Source organism: Centropristis striata, chromosome 17 (genome assembly GCF_030273125.1).
Source record: "Centropristis striata isolate RG_2023a ecotype Rhode Island chromosome 17, C.striata_1.0, whole genome shotgun sequence".
NCBI classification, from domain to species: domain Eukaryota; kingdom Metazoa; phylum Chordata; class Actinopteri; order Perciformes; family Serranidae; genus Centropristis; species Centropristis striata.
Genome location: NC_081533.1, coordinates 32,843,974 through 32,861,777, shown reverse-complemented (window position 1 = coordinate 32,861,777; position 17,804 = coordinate 32,843,974). Strand labels below are relative to the sequence as shown.

Below are 17,804 nucleotides of genomic sequence, written 5' to 3'. Positions count from 1 at the left end.
TGTGTCTTTTTTGTTCATTTTGTATCCTTTTTTGTTCATTTTGTGTCCTTTTTTGGTCATTTTGTGTCTCTTTTTGGTCATTATGTGTCTTTTTTGGTCATTTTGTCTCTTTCTTTGTCATTTTGTGGTCGATTTGTGTCTTTTTTGGTCATTTTGTGTCTTTTTTTGGTCATTTGTTTACTCTTTTTGGTAATTTTGTGTCTTTTTTTGGTCATTATGTGTCTTTTTTGGTCATTTTGTCTCTTTCTTTGTCATTTTGTGGTCAATTTGTGTCTTTTCTGGTCATTTTGTGTCTATTTTGTTCATTTGTTTACTCTTTTTGGTAATTTTGTGTCTTTTTTTGGTCATTTGTTTACTCTTTTTGGTCATTTTGTTTCTTTTTTGGGTGATCTGAACTGTGTGTGTGAGATTGTGTTCAGTGAGTGGGGGTCGTGGACAACATGCATGTTAAATTGGGGGTCGCGACTCAAAAAGGTTGAGAACTACTGGTTTAGAGTTACCTTTAGACGGAGGCTGACTGCTGTAACAGGAAACACCACAGGCCGACCACAGCGGACCGGACTGAGACAGGAACAGAAAGGGTTAATTAATGTGTGTTCACAACTCAAACTGTGTTTTTAGTCTCAGTGCCTGAACCTCAGCAAACCTGCAGCACAGATGTGGGAGATAAGAACCAGATAAAAACAGGTGTGGCTGCAGAAACAATGCAGCAGAAAGAACAGAGACATAGAGACACACACACACACACACAGTAATAAAACAAGTATTTGATGATGTAATATTAGTATTTCTGTGGTAGCTTTTTAAAAAAAAAAGCCTAAATCAATACATAAATGAAATTAATTTTTTAATGTAATTTATTTTTAAATGCAGTTATTCATTTTATTTGAAGTTGTAAAAAAAGAATGCATGAAATAAAAATAATAAATAGGTGAATAAAAAAAATTAAATAGGGGAAATATTACAAAGGTTCATAAATGCATTTATTCATTTTAATTAAAGTTGTAAAAAACATGCAAAAAATAAGTAAAACCCTAAATAAATACATAAACAAACGATATAATAATAATAATAATAATAATAATAATAATAATAATATAATAATTATATGAGTTATAATAATAAATAATATGATTTTATTTTTTGTTGCAATTATTTTTGTAAATTGTAATTATTTGTTTTGAAATGTATTTATTAATTTTATCTATTTATTTAAAGTTATAAAAACAAAATAATGGGAAAAATAAATATATAAAACAATTGAAAATAATGCCTGAATAAATACAAAATAATAATGATAATAATGAAATAAATAGGGGAAATATTATAAAGGTTCATAAATAAAGATTAAAAAAAACCAAACTATAAAATAACGACTACATTTATTTTTAGCAATATTTTTCGTACATTTAATGAAAGCTGCACAGTAAAATATTACTAGTAAAAGTGCACAGTCAGCAGTTGTTGTTCTGACTCGACTGTAGAAATGTTCAGATGCTGATAGAGAGATAAAGATGCAAACCCAAACTATCAAATACTGACTAATTCATTTATTTTGTTGATTTATTATTTTTATTTTCAAATGCATTTATTCATTTTAATTAAAGTTGTAAAAAAAAAGAATGCAAATTTATTTTATTTTTAAATGCAGTTATTCATTTTATTTAAAGTTGTAAAAAAAGAATGCAAAAAATGAATGCATAAAATAAAAATAATAAATAGGTGAATAAAAAAAATTAAATAGGGGAAATATTATAAAGGTTCATAAATAAAGATTAAAAAAACCTATAAAATAACGACTACATTCATTTTTAACATTATTTTTGGTACATCTAATGAAAGCTGCACGAAATGAATGCATAAAATAAAAATAATAAATAGGTGAATAAAAAAAATTTAATAGGGGAAATATTACAAAGGTTCATAAATGCATTTATTCATTTTAAATAAAGTTGTAAAAAATAATGCAAAAAATAAATAAAAAACCTAAATAAATACATAAACAAACGATATAATAATAATAATAATAATAATAATATAATAATAATATGATATAATAAATAGGGGAAATATTATAAAGGTTCATAAATAAAGATAAAAAAACCCAAACTATAAAATAACGACTACATTCATTTTTAACATTATTTTTGGCACATCTAATGAAAGCTGCACGAAATGAATGCATAAAATAAAAATAATAAATAGGTGAATACAAAATATTTAATAGGGGAAATATTACAAAGGTTCATAAATGCATTTATTCATTTCAATTAAAGTTGAAAAAAAATGCAAAAAAAATAAATAAAAAACCTAAATAAATACATAAACAAACGAACATCTAATGAAAGCTGCACGATAAAATATTACTAGTAAAAGTGCCCAGTCAGCAGTTGTTGTTCTGACTCGACTGTAGGAATGTTCAGATGCTGATAGAGAACTTTAAACCTTCAGCAATAACTTCCGGAACAAACAAAGGGTTAAAAACTTCTGAAAGTATCTTTAAGTATAGTTTAGAACATGTTGAACTCACTGTGAGGACCCGGAACCGAGGCGGTCTGGAGAACCAGAACCTGCAGAGAGTTCTGGAGACCAACATCCTGGAGAGACGGAGAAACAGAGTGCAGAGTGGAGGAAGGAAGAGCCCACACCCACAGCGAGTAGAAACAGGTTTGTTGTCAGGCGGAGAGCTGCAGGATGTTAACCCTCTCCTGACCAGATCACAGCTCAGGTTTCACTGGAAACACTCCGCCAGGAAGTCTCCGTCCACACAGGAAGTTAGAGTCACAACTAGGCGGCAAAAGCTGCATTTTACCGAGAATTCCAGTAGGGGGTGCTAAGTTTGGCTGCAAAAAAAAGTCTGTCCATTCATTTTCAGTGGTGGAATGTAACTAAGTACATTTACTCAAGTACTGTACTTAAGTACAATTTTTAGGTATTTGTACTTTACTTGAGTATTTCCATTTTATGTAACTTTTTACTTCTACTCCACTACATTTCTAGGCAAATATTGTACTTTTTACTCTAGGATTTAGCTGCCAGCTTTAGTTACTTTTCAGGTTGAGATTTAACATAATATATATGATCAATTTAAAGTGATTAGACGTTTTTTTAATTAAATCTTTTTACAGTATATTAAGTAATTAAGTGAGCCCAATCTTTACAAAATTAAAACACTGCATACTTTAAATCACCAATACAAATAATGTAATAATATATTTAGAATATATAAAACAATTATAGTGGGTCCATTCTGCATAAGCCGAGTACTTTTACTTTTCATACTTTAAGTACATTTTGATGCTGATATTTTTCTACTTTTACTTCAGTAAGATTTGGATGCAGAACTTTTACTTGTAGTGGAGTAATTTCACAGTGTGGTATTAGTACTTTTACTTAAGTAAAGGAGCTGAATACTTTTTCCACCACTGTTCATTTTAGTGCAAAATGAGAAAAATTCTCATTTGATTTATTACCTCAGAATTTTTTTTTTAGGACACTATGGTCTCAATCACTAGTAAAAAATTTTCTTCAAGACAATTTGATGTTAATAGTGTAAATTATGGCCCCATTTAGAAGAAAATAGAAGATAAAGAATCATATGATTTAGGGCGGGGCTACCTTTGATTGACAGGTCACTAACATTGTTCTGCTTTCATAGACATATATATATACATATATATATACAGTAAAACCACTTCCACAGGAAAAAGTTACATCATAATATTAGTAAGCTCATTCCTAAATACAAATATAGAGATGCAATATCTTTACAGCCACAAGCGGGATTTTGGGGGCGCTGTTTCTTAGTAAAGAGAACAGTAAGGAGACCCAGTTAAAATGTATAAATAAATGTAGGCCTATACATTAATAAGTAATAAATAATCGATAATTAATGTATGATGAGAGTTGAAAGAGCTGATAAATATAAGTATTAAATTAAACACATAATTAAATAGGGTATAAATGTATATCATGAATTATTTTCTAAATTTTCCTTTCCTTTATTCTTCCTTATCTGTTCTTCTTGTCTATTTTTGCTGAAAATTGTCAACTTTTCACGTGATAAAAACAGAAACCCTTTTCAGCTTTGTGAGGGGCATTTTGTGGCGTCTTCTCCTCTTTTTTTTTTTCAAACACAAACCACTGCACACACAAACATTGCATGGTAGGAAAAAAAATGCTAAAGAAAATGTAGTTGTAGTCTTGTAAATAGTGATCCTGCTAGATTGACAGTCTTTGTAGAATCTCAGTGTGAGACTAGGCTGGGACTAAAAACTCTAAACTCTTGTCTTTAGATGTGAGCTGATAGTCTTCCAGGAGTCTTTCCAAATCTTTTCAAAGTCTTCTGGTGTATAGGTAGCATTAGTTAGTGAATCCTGGGTTTCATTTTGTGCTTTTTGTTTGAGTAAGTTTTCTTTTGTAAATAAATAAAAAAAATTTGCACTCATCCAGTTTCCTGTCCGGCTTTTTGAAAGATCCCTTTGTAATAGTTTTCGCGACCACTTCATCAGTTGAATGTGTTCCCCTCTGGTAGCTGGGAAGAAAATCCCATAATCCCATGGATCCACTACCTACAGAGTTAGGTGTACTTTAAATAACACAGATTTTATTTTTTACAGTGCACTCACACAAACCCCGAACATTTTTTCCCATTATTGTGCAGCTTTTAACATCCGGGGAATTTCCAGAACACAGTGAATTATCAGCCTAGTGGGGTCTGCCTTCTCAGTCTGCCAGAATCTGTCGGACCCCACAGCCTGAGTGGCTTCCAGGTGTAGGGACCCCACAAATACAGGCCCACAAGACCACACACACACATTTACACGAACCAGAACTGTTTTTTCTATTATTGAATAGCTGTTAAACAGCAGGAGAGTCTCTACAACACAGTGTAACAATTAACTTTGTGTGGCCCACAAGTTCAGTCCCCAGAAATCTTTCAGACCCCACAATGTGAGCGTAGAGTGCCCTGACATTTTAAAGTGTAAACAAATAGTTGTATTTCATTCCACACTGTATAAAATTGTGCATTCAAGTGAATTATGACCTCATTCGGCCAAAATTAGTGTTTTGATTTTATGTAAAACATCTATAATTTGTGGGAAAAGTTGTAAAATATGCAAACTTACTGGGAAATCAGGCTCCTGATTCCTGAAATTAAAGTCATGAATTTCATCACACAGAAACAAACAGGTAAAAGTTTATGTTCAACACTGTGTCAAGACAACAGAAGAACAAACAAAACCACAAAGTTTTACATTTTCTACACGACGAGAAAAAACGTTTAAACTGGAGTTTTTAAGCTCAGATGAATTTATTTGGTTCTGAGATTGAAACAGACACCAGAGAGACTTCATGCTGACAGACCAGCTCAGGAACACAACGCCAGACTTTATATGTGAATAATAATAACATGTTATTATAGCGTTGACAAATCAAAACTGAACTTCAAACAATTATTACTTGGTTTTCATTGAGGTCTAATAAAAAAAAAAAAAAAAAAAAAATCTTCACACACATTTGGACTTTAGACCCATTTCTGCTTGAATTCAGCAAGAAGTGGTGTTTATTTTATTGATTTTATTAGCTGTTAGCTGCTCTGGAAACAAACAAAGACACAGAATTAGGACTTTTAATGCACCGGAAGCATCAGTCAAAACTAATTGAATAATAACATAAATATGTATCTATAAGAACGGAGAAAGGAAGAAAGTTTTTGTGTCCTTGAGTGTAAAAAAGGCCACGAGCAAAAGAATTATGGCTTTTTAAAAATGTATTGCACACACAAAGTAATGAATCATGTACTGCTGCTATAATAAACATTAAATATATAATGCACACAACAAGAAACCGTTTTGTCCATCAGCGACTCTTCAAATGTACTGTTATTTTACTGTAATATTATTAATAAACGATCCTTCTTTTGTGCTCGTTATAATATAAATACAAGGCAGAAGAGTCAGAAAATATAAAGGCTGAAAAGTGACACACACATGAAGAAAAAAGTAATAAAAGAAAAAAAAGGCAGCATCTCTCAAAATGAACAATTCTTCTGTTTTCATTGTATTGCACAACGTGGGTCACCATCTGTTACCGTAAAGTCTGTAATATTTGGTCATATCTCTTCCTGCCGTAAAAGCACAAAAAATAACAGAATGAATAACATGCAGATCTTATAGAAAACATTATTATTGATTAGAGTTTAACACGGAGACACACAAACATCAACGACTGAACCAAAATCCTTCTTAAAATTAACAATTAAAGACGCCAAAAACATCCAGAATCTAATTATTTATAGTGACATTAAGAAAAACTTTGATGTGCCTGAAAGACAAAGAATCATCCTGTCCACTGCATTATAAAATAAGTATTGTTTCTTAAATGATGACTGCAGACAAACATGATGGCTAGAAATTAGAGAATCTCGAACAAGTTGTACAAAGCACATACCCAAAAATGTGTTTAAATTGTGTTTTTTTATGGAGCATTAAGTAGAATATTTTCATTTGCATGGACAGAAGAGTTTTTGAGGATTCTGGAAATATCTTCAAAACTGTGTAAATATTAGGAAAAAGACTTATGTATTATATTTAACCGTAGATTAAAAAATTAGTCACTCCGAAATAGTGACAATTTTTCAATATAAACACATTTTTGGGTATGTATTTTGTACAAATTGTTCAAGATCATAATGTAAATCTGCAGTCGTAATTAAATAAATATAATAACAATATTTATTCTTTTATGCAGTTGACAGGATAATTCTTTATTCTGTCCACCTGAATGAAAATATTCTACTCACTGCGTGATATTAAATTTCTGCCTTTCTTTTTTTTTTTGGGGGGGGGGGGGGGGGGGGGGGGGGGTGCCCCAATTGTGTTTTTGTTAAAATAAATGTCAGTAAAAGACGCTTTTACTGACCGTTTCTGTTTTGTTTACTTTTATTTATTTATTTTTTTTCTCTGTTGGGTTTTTTCTATGTTTCTTGTACTGTATTTGTCTGTATATATCTAAAACTTTGCATAAATAAAATTTACAAAAAAAAAATCAGCAGCCAACAAAAAAAAAAAAAAGACGCTCCGTGACTCGACTGTAATGATAAAACACGAGCTAACATGATGTCAAGTGATGATGCTGACGCTTTAGAATATTCTATTCTAGCAGGCACAATATATTAGCATATAATAACAGCAGGCAACATGCTAAGGCCGGACACAGGCTGGGCTTTTTTTAGCTAGATTGTAGTTGAAACGCATCTTGCCACCATAGCTGGTTGATATTGTTCCTTTGCTTCCAGAAATATCAGTCACAAATAAACTTTGTGAATATTTCAGCATCTAACAATTTTATTCAAACCTATTCTTGGTTAAGAAATTAGCGGTACTCATTTTTTGTGGATTTTAAATAAGATACAGAGTTGTGTTTAAGTACACTGCAAAAAAACAAAAGTTGGGTGAACTCAAAATTTCAAGGCAACAAACTTTGATAAAATTTTAAGTTGGACAATTAAACTAAATATTTTAAGTTTTGTTTTTGAGTTTGCTCAACTCTGAATTCAGATTTTTGTCAACTCAACTGTAAGTTGTACTAACTTATAATTTTACATTGTAATAACTTTTAATCCTTACTTCTGCTAACTTCTGCAATGTGCTGAATTGGCACGATTGTAACGCTGCTATGAAATGTCAGCTAATGTTGCGACCACAATTTTGAGTTAGCATTGATACGCTAATGGCTACTCTTGTAGCTGTAACAAGCAGCGCCGCTAGCGTCAGTTAGCCGCTAGCATCAGTTAGCCGCTAGCATCAGTTAGCCGCTAGCATCCGTTAGCCGCTAGCATCAGTTAGCCGCTAGCTTTCGCTAATGACCGAATTTCACCGCTTTCCCGCATTTCACAACAAAGAAATAAGAGTTAGCAGAACTATTATTTTATTCTATTATTTAAAATTAATTTTAAAAACATTCTTTTTTTACTTGAGCACCGTTATGGCAATGACAATGTTGCCTATGGGCAACAAACCACAAAAACTTTAGTCTATTTTAAGACAAAATAACACATTTTTTCTTAACTGGCATCATATGCCACATGTGTACCATAGAGGGTTAACTCAACTTGTAACGTAGTTAGATTTAATTAATAATATTGCGTGCAATCTGTTGCCTCAATGTTATTGAGTAGCTATTGTTTATCATTTTTTACAGTGTGCCGTAGCACTTTGTGGCAAAAAAAAACGCAGCATGTGTCCTGGACCTCATTTTGTAGCATTAGATAGGGCTGTGATGTGTACAGCAACACACCTAGTTCAATCAGTAATTTAACAGCAAACTGATTACATTAATAAGTGGTTATTACCTTTAATATTTACTGAGTTAAATGTTTGTTTTTCCAGAAAGGAAACCTTGTTTCACGAGCAAAATTAGCCAAAAACTGGCAAAACTGCTGGCAGTTTCCTAGCATCAATCCTACAGACCTGGAACCCAGGTCTCCACAAAAAAAAAACCCCAAAAGCTCCTGAATATTTACTGCACTTGGCGAATTAAGTTGTTCGGAAGTTTCAGATCACACAAACACGTAAAGAAAATCACACTGAAACAGGCACGAGAAAACAAAAGACACGGACGGCAAGACACACGTAGAATTTGGTCATTTTCGGTTGATACATTCATTTTGGGGAGAAGGTGAACTGTTAGTTTAGCTTAGTCAAGTTGGACGTTAAAAAAGTACATCCTTCAGCCCCGACAGTTAAAATGGAAGCAAAGATGCAAAAACTGTAACTCTGCTGCTGTTAGTTTGTTGTTGGACTGATGAGAAATCTCCTAGAATCAGTGTTAAGTAGTGTTTTATCTGATCGATTTAGTTTATTTGAGTTTATTCTGACATGCACTTTTATTTTTATTGGCGGTGTTGATTGGAGATCATAGATTGTGCTTTTAAAAATGTGTTAGATATTAATCTGTTCTTAATGTATATTGTTACTATATCATTTAGGGAACCTGGTCTCACAGAAATCCGTGAAGTTGCCACGGATTCGCTTAACTCAAAATCCGTGGAATAGCCACGGAATCGCTCAAATTTCCGTGAAACTGACACGGATTTCGCTACAATGCAAGTTAATGACAGTCATATCCCGTGGCTATTCCATGGGTATTTGTTCCTATTGGTTTGTTCCAAGTCACGTGACTTTCAAGGTCCCGGCGGTCAGAACAAAAAACATGGCGGACAGTTCTCTCATTTTTAGTGAAAAATCAATATTTTGACTTAGTTTCTGCATAAAAATGGATTTTGATCACATTTCTAGCGAGAAATATATGTTTTATTTTCTAAATATTCACTCAGTGAATGTACATAATCACTTTGTGGTGAAGATCTCGCCAGAAAAATATGACATATGTCATTAACTTGCATTGTAGCGAAATCCGTGTCAGTTTCACGGAAATTTGAGCGATTCCGTGGCTATTCCACAGATTTTGAGGTAAGCGAAATCCGTGGCTATTTCACGGATTTCTGTGAGACCAGGTTCCATTTAGGGTATATAAGAGAATATAACTCAATGTAACAAAAGTAAAAACAGGCCCTCGGGACGTAAGCTGCTGCTGAGATGAATCTAAAGCCTTCAGGTTCATTGGGTTGACTAATCGTGGAGCAAGTTTAGTTTTAGTGTTGCAAACATTTCTCAGAGGCAGAAAAAAGTAAATATCTTCCAGAGAATAAAGAAAGACATTTGAAAGTGAAAAAGAAAAGAGGAAAATGACATTTTAATCTCTTTTCTTGTTTAATTTTAAGCAAAATGTGGGGTTTTTTTTCCACTTGGGGGCAGCAGAACGACCTGAGCTCCAGAAAAAAAAAGTTGTGGTAGAAATGATATCTATTTATTTCTTGTAACATCACTTGAGGCCATTGATATGATGTCACACAGCGCCCTCTAGAGGCAATAACGACTGTATACTGCTTTTAAAAATGTGGAAAAGTGAAAAAATTGCATTAGGGTGTCATAAGTTTAAAATCTCAGATAGTCATTTCTACCTCTGAGAAATAAAAGAAGTTAAAGGACAGTTAAAACATGCACACACACACACACACACACACAGTGACAGAATGACTGAGACCTAACAGCACAAAGTTATTTTATATTGCTGCTAAATCTGTGCGTTTGCAGCTGTTTGTATGATGTGTGTATTGCCCAGTATGTGAAAGCTTGGAATGAGTGCATTATTTCCTTTGTGTGTGTGTGTGTGTGTGTTCTTGTACTCCCTACATAGTGAGGACCGGAACACGTTTTTAACCAACGTTTTAACCAACGTAACCAAGCCAAAGGCTTTTTTTTTAATTTCAGACTTTGTTTTAGGGGTTCAGGTTACAATTAGTTTCATGTTTGAAAAAAGATTATTAATTAACTAACTGAAACTGTATTGTGTGGTTCCAAAACTAACTAAAACTAACTAAAATTATAGTGAAAATGTCCTTCGTTTTTGTCTTTGTCAACTTTTTTCATACATAATAAAGATGGATAAGACAAAGGAAATAAAGGCAAAATTTACTGTGACCTCTTTTAATCTCCAAGCCAACAAATAAAACCCCATTACAAAAAACTACAACTAATAAAAATTAAAACTTAAAACGAATGAAAAATTCAAAAATAACCTTGCTAGGGAATTCACGATTCCAATGAGGGTCCTCACAAAGATAGAAGTACAAGAATGTGTGTGTGTGTGTGTGTGTGTGTGTGTGTGTGTGTGTGTGTGTATAAGCCACGGTTGGTGAGAAGGCCGTGATTGCATGTGCACGTTTGTGTGCCATGTGCACATGTGGCATGAAGCATTATTAGGAAATCAAACAAATGGCATATACAGTATATATATTTATATATATATATATATACTATGTGTTCCAACACACACACCTCTCCTTGCTGTTCACTCATCAGATCTTTCAACCTGTCAGTATTTTTGATTCTATCCTAAAAATATACAGTTATTGTGAGCAAAGGAGTGACTCTGATACAACATGATAAGCAGTTTAAGGCCTTGATGACTTGTTAGGTAGTAGATGTCAGTTTGGCTGTGAGGCGACAGAAGCAAACTGCAAGAGGTGAATCAAAGTGATTAAGCAGTTTATCTGTTGGGAATACTGGTTGTTTTTCCCAGATCTCTCGTCCCTAATTGGTTTCCCCCGCGGCTGATCCTTTCTTAAGTTTCTCACCTTGTGCTTTTATATGGAAAAGAGCAGCTGTGTTGCAGCACTTTATTCAGAGTCGGGGGCTTGATGATGTGTTCAAACCAAACGCAAAGTGAGTTGAGTCAAAGATACGACTGGACGCTGAATTCTGCAAGTTGGAATTTTTAAATTTCAGCGCAACTTCTACTGCATAGCATACGAACCAAACTCCATTCAGAAAACAAGCATTTTAAAGGTTGTTTGCTTGTCATCAAAGTGTAACACATCAGCATCATGATGCTGTTGCATCGTCATACTTTTGAACCATTTATCGCAATTAAATAACAGTGAAATCTGTTTATTTTAGGTTCATACCACTGAAGTAAAGGCAGTCATTCAGACACTGAAGCTCCCAAAGAAAACGGTGAAATTAACCGAGTGCAGAATCACGTCAAAGATGCGAGTAGACGCAGAATTCTGCAAGTTGGAATTTTTTAATTTCATGGAGAAATTTTTGATGTTGTTTCAGGAAAACTTACTAACGTTAAGATTCTCCTGCATATCACAGCCCTGATGGAACCAAACTCCATTCAGAAAACAAGCATTTTAACCCATTGAGGCCTAAAATGCCTGTAAAACCTCTGGGCGATTTTGAAATAAGCCCCTAAAACCTGAAGTTTTTCTGGAAATTCAACAGAAGTGTCAACGCTTCTACTAAATAATAGATTTTTCAGCCTCTGTAGCAGATAGAAATGAAATTCAAAAAGTATTTGAGAGCTTATACAAATACTACAAAACGACATTTCCGCTTTCCAGGCTTCAATGGGTTAAAGGTTGTTTGGTTGTTTACTTGTCATCCTGCAGACGGACCTGACAAAGCGTAAATTTAAACATTTCACACTTCTGCATCAGGATGTTGTTGTTTCGGCATACTTTTGATTGTTTATTGCAATTAAATCAAAGCTAAATCAGCATATTTTGGGTTCATACCACTGTAGTAAAGGCAGTCATCCTGACACTATTAACCAAGCTTGCATGACGGTGCCTGGTTTTCATGACTTATCTTTGAAAAAAGTAATAAAAGTGCTGATTTAAGTTCCGGAGAGAAATGTTGGCATTGTCTACACCAGCATGTCCCACGGTCAGTTTCTCACGAGGCAAAAATTTGATTAGCGTTTCGTTTGAACACATCATTGGAGAGAAACTGTGTTGTTGTCTTCATACTGACAATAAAGGAGCCTTCATTAACTGTTAGTTTGTTTGAGTTTGAGTTGTTTGAGACATTTGGCATTAAATCAACCAATAAAATCTCAGTATTAGCAGGCAGACGTTGATGGGAAGCCCAAGCCTTAATTAATCCAATCTGTCCACACAATTCAAAAAATAAATAAGAAAAAAACATGAAATATAATATAAGGTTGCTATAAGGTTGCTAGCAATGGGGAATAAGAGAGTCCTGGTGGACTTTGACCCCCTGAGACACCTCTTCATGTCGGGGGGGTTCATTCACGCCAGCTGAGCGTCAGGATGAATCCCTGGAGGTTTGATTCAAACACAGCTGCCGACTCGGTGGTTTTCCGAGTTTCACGGCGTTCCGACAGGAGAACCTTTGAGGCTGTTGAGGGCCGCGTGGATCCTGAAGTGCAGCCTGGACTCCATGGAGTAGTCTTTGTAGTTCGTCCTGGTGGAGAACACAAAAAAATCTTTCACAATCTTAACCCATAAGAACCCAGACCCAGTTATCCATAAAGGAAAGTTATTGGGGATATATCACAGACCAAGTGAACCACGCAGAACAGATTTATGATGTGGGTTTTTTTTTTGTCATTCTGTGTCTTTTTTTAGTAATTTTGTGGGTTTTTTTTGTGTCATTTTTAAGTAATTTAGTTTTTTTCTGTCATTTTGTGTCTTTTTTTAAAGTAATTTAGTGTTTTTTCAGTCATTTTGTGTCTCTTTTGGTCATTTTGTGTCTCTTTTTTTAGTAATTTTGTGTCTTTTTTAAGTAAATTAGTTTTTTTCTGTCATTTTGTCTGTCTTTTTTGTGTCATTTTTAAGTAATTTAGTTTTTTTCTGTCATTTTGTGTCTTTTTTAAGTAATTTTGTGTTTTTTCAGTCATTTTGTGTCTTTTTTGGTCATTTTGTGTCTCTTTTTTAGTAATTTTGTGTCTTTTTTGTGTCTTTTTTAAGTAATTTAGTTTTTTTCTGTCATTTTGTGTCTTTTTTGGTCATTTTGTGTCTCTTTTTTTGTAATTTTGTGTCTTTTTTGTGTCTTTTTTAAGTAATTTAGTTTTTTTCTGTCATTTTGTCTGTCTTTTTTGTGTCATTTTTAAGTAATCTAGTTTTTTTCTGTCATTTTGTGTCTTTTTTTGGTCATTTTGTGTCTTTTTTAAGTAATTTAGTGTTTTTTCAGTCATTTTGTGTCTTTTTTGGTCATTTTGTTTCTTTTTAAGTCATTTTGTCTGTCTTTTTTGAGTCTTTTTTAAGTAATTTAGATTTTTTGGTCATTTTGATACTGCCTCCAGTGGCCCCCAGGTAATTTGAGTTTGAGACCCCTGCTCTAGAATATTTAAAGTGTTTGTTACATGGGTAGCACCTTGGGTTCTTATGGGTTAAATAAATAAAGTTTTTTTTCCCCCACAACTTTTGAGCGAGGTTTCTTTAGGTAGGTGCTCACCTGTAAATGCACCAAAAAGCAGAATTTTTAGGTACTTGTACTTTACTTGAGTATTTCCATTTTATGTAACTTTATACTTCTACTTCACTATATTTAGAGGAAGATATTGGACTTTTTTACTCCACTACATTTAACCGACAGCTTTAGTTACTTTTGACATGAAAATCATGATCAATTTACAGTGGTGATTTTTTTTTAAATTAAACCTCATAACAGAATATTAAGTAGTTAAAATGAGCTCTATCTTGAGACAATTAAAATGCTAATAATAATAATAATAATAATAATAATAATAATAACTTTATTTGTATAGCACCTTTCAAAACACAGTTACAAGGTGCTTGACAATAAAACAAAATGCAATTGAGAAAAAACAAATTAAACATTTAAATGATTTACGATACGATAAAAGTGAGTTTTAAGAAGAGATTTAAAAGATGAAACTGAGTTTGCCTGCCTGAGATCTACAGGTACACTCAAAAAAATAACTCATTGGATGAACTCAATTCAATTGTGGGCAGAATTTCCATCCAACAAATATATGTAGCTGAAACTCAAAACAAGTGCATCGATGCAATATAATGTATTTGAGTTAATGTTGCTCACTTTTTTTTACATTTGGTCGAACTCAAATTAAAAACATGTATGTATTGTATTTAAATTGAGTTAGCTCAACTCATTTATGTCGAGGAGAGCTAAAATAAAGAAATTATGTTCGTTCAACCTAAAAACATAGAATTAGAAAACTGAAAGTCATTCTTTTTGGGTTGAAGGGAAGAACAGGGGAGTAAATTAATACATTTTAGGTTCTTAAACTACTTTTGATTTGATTTTAATTGATATATTTTCATTAGACAAACAATACATTAATGTGTCACATCTAAGAAGGGCTTGAATCATTTTTTTGAGTGTATAAATGCATCAATACAAATAATCCAATAATATAATATATTTAGAATGAATAAAACATTCTGCATAACGAGTACTTTTACTTTTGATACTTTAAGTATATTATGATGCTGATACTTTTGTAGTTTTACTTCAGTAAAAGTTTTCAAGTTTTGAATGCAGGACTTTTACTATAGTGGAGTAATTCCACAGTGTGGTATTAGTACTTTCACTGCAGTAAAGGATCTGAATACTTTTTCCTACACTGCATGACAGTCATTGTTTGCAAGTGAAGCTCTTAGCCTCAAAAAGCTCCCGAGGCTGTTTGAAGACTGCAAGGTATGTTTGAAATTCTCCCTTTGGAAAAATACCAGAGATATCATATTTCACAACAGAAACACTTAGAGAACATGTTAGACAGGTATGAGAGCTGGTGAAGATGTTTACAACAGTATTTACAAGATAACAACACAAGAAAGGTAACGTGACATGTGTAGACTTGAATATAGACCAATAAAAATGTACACATAGTATAAATAGGTACAAAAAAGGTGCAGTGACATATACACTACTGGTCAACAGTTTTAGAACACACCAACTTTTCCAGAATTTAATTGAAAATGATGCAGTTTAATGTCTCAGTGTGCACATTTGCAACATTTATAATTCTTTATTGAGCATGATAGTGTTTTGAAAGTAAAAATAAGATTCAATATCACATTTTATGTTGGACTAAAGGACTAAAAAAAAGACACAAAATGACCAAAAAAAGACACAAAATGACTAGAAAAAGACACAAAATGACAAAAAAAGACACCAAAAGACACAAATTGACTTACAAAGACATGAAAATAATTCAAAAATGGACAAAATAGCCCAAGACTCCATAGAGTTAAGTTGTTAACCCATTTCTTGTTCCCTGAAAAAGGCCTACTTGTATAATTCTGAAATGTACATTATTTTCCAGTTTTGGTTAAGCTTACCTTTTTTTATTTACCTCTGGCAGTTCACCACTTACCTTTGTACCCTTTCAAGCTGTTCATTTGACTTGAACTGCTTGAATTTCAATAAAAAACTGGAAAAGTTGGGGTGTTCTAAAACTTTTGACCAGTAGCGTATATATATATATACAGATAACTTACTTGGCATTTTCGATGTACGTGGTGGCCTTGGTGAAGTCTCCCTGTTGTTTGTACAGCAGACCCAACTCATACAGAGTGAAGGGGATCAGATAGTGATCATACCTGATACGACTTTCACTGAAAACACAAACAGACCAGTTATCTTATCTCTGTCACACACTCACAGGATAGCTCCGTGTGTGTGTGTGTGTGTGTGTGTGTGTGTGTTACCTGGACAGGACCTGTGTGAAGCAGAGCTCGGCCTGCAGTAACCTGCCCAGATGTTTCAAACAGAGTCCCTTCAACATCTGGACCAGGCAGCTGTCGTCTGGGTGATACTCTGACGGGCCTGAAGGAGAAACATGATAAACGTTGTTTAATGGGATCTTTGCAACAGCATAGTAAAAGAAAACAATGTAAAAATGGGTTGAAGACAAAGATATTTAACTACAAGAATTTTTTTTAACCCGTTGAACCCCAACGAGCCATTTAATGGATTTTTTTTGTTGGTCTTTTTACATTTTCATCTCTGTGTCCTCTATATAAATCTATAAGTCCTGCAGCTTTATGGAATCAGCACAATCATGGCTAGAATTTAATGTTTTTAACAGGATCTGGTTAGTGCAAACGCTTTATTTTAAATGAAACATGTAGAATAAAGAGATTCTGACACAAATATCAACATTTTAACACAAGTTTTAGTCATTTTTTATAATAGAAATGTTCATAATCAGGGATCCGTTCAAGGACTGTCAGAAAGTTTCTACTCCAATGATAAGTTTCTTTCTATGAAAAATGGTTGGTTTTTGGCTGTTTTCTTTTTTGTTTAAGAAAACATATGTTTCAAACCTGGTGGATTTGTGGAGTTCAAGGGTTAAACATTAACCATTTATCTTAAAATATACCTTATTTACTTTCGAGCCCTGAATGGAAAAGCAAACCGACTGCTTTCTTAATGCTGACTATAGAGATGTGCATTTCAGATCATGCTGATATAAATTGTAAGTAACAGAAATAACTCCAACAGACAAATACATAACAGCATCGTCTGCATACATCCAAACAAAACCTGCTGCATGACACAATTCTGCTCATTTATATTCGATATAAATAAAAGGGAAGTGGGCCCAGGACAGAACCCTGTGGAATCCCTGTTCACTCGCGTTATTCTGAACTTACTGGGATCGTTGCGAAGCTGCTCCTCAGCCGTCTCTATGGTAACCAACAGGGCCTCAGTGCTGTCGGCTCTCTTCCCGACGATGGTGAAACCGTTCCAGACGTACATCATCTCCTACAGAGGCAGAAAATGTCACAAAAGCTTTCTGATAGACGGAGCTATATGTCTCTATGTATTAAAAAAGACCCTACATCGAATTAAATACACAAAAGATACAAAAACAATTGTAATTCTGCAGAAATGTGTTCGAGCATACCAAAGCAGGGATGACCAGGAGGATGGGGTTAGCAGCTTTGTAGCGTCTCGACTTCCTTACTGCGAATTTCTCGGTCGGGATCGATTTCCCAGCCAGACGCTGTTTCAGCCCCTCCACCTGCCTGCACACAAAAACACACAAATAAAAACACTCTGAGTTGTACTTTTATACTTGAGAGGACCATTGGCTGTTTGTTACGTCTACTTATCCTCCTGAGACCCAAGCTTTTGTTTGGTATGTATTGTTAGTTTCTACTAGATATTTGATATTTTGGATTTATAGGACATAAAGTCTTTGAACAAAAAAAGCAATGTCTTTGAACAGGAAGTAGTTTTTGAAAAAAACCCAAATCGGTTAATTTTACTGTATAACATAATTAATTCACCAGTGGATAAAACTTTTATTTCCTTACATTAACCCCCTCTCTTTGGAAGAACGATAGTAAAAGTCTATTCGTTCTCAAATGAGTACTTCCTGATTAGCAGAGTCGTAGCTTGTTGCTATTGCTAAAAAAAGTCAAACTTGCACAG

The 17,804-nt window shown here is 33.7% G+C and overlaps 2 protein-coding genes across 2 annotated transcripts in view; both read right to left on the bottom strand.

Annotated features, from left to right (window-relative positions):
- Positions 1-2,777, bottom strand: part of LOC131989090 (calcium uniporter regulatory subunit MCUb, mitochondrial-like) — an 8,797-nt gene extending 6,020 nt beyond the window's left edge. The window contains exons 1-2 of the mRNA XM_059354269.1: positions 2,531-2,777; positions 501-561 (exon numbers count right to left, since the gene is read on the bottom strand). Of these exons, the coding sequence (XP_059210252.1) occupies positions 501-561; positions 2,531-2,596 (127 nt within the window). The 5' untranslated portion in view covers positions 2,597-2,777. The remainder of the gene's footprint in view (positions 1-500; positions 562-2,530) is intronic.
- Positions 2,778-10,866: 8,089 nt separating this feature from the next.
- Positions 10,867-17,804, bottom strand: part of LOC131989076 (tetratricopeptide repeat protein 39B) — a 36,630-nt gene continuing 29,692 nt past the window's right edge. The window contains exons 15-19 of the mRNA XM_059354250.1: positions 17,275-17,395; positions 17,021-17,132; positions 16,073-16,190; positions 15,863-15,979; positions 10,867-12,839 (exon numbers count right to left, since the gene is read on the bottom strand). Coding sequence (XP_059210233.1) covers positions 12,743-12,839; positions 15,863-15,979; positions 16,073-16,190; positions 17,021-17,132; positions 17,275-17,395 — 565 coding nt within the window. The 3' untranslated portion in view covers positions 10,867-12,742. The remainder of the gene's footprint in view (positions 12,840-15,862; positions 15,980-16,072; positions 16,191-17,020; positions 17,133-17,274; positions 17,396-17,804) is intronic.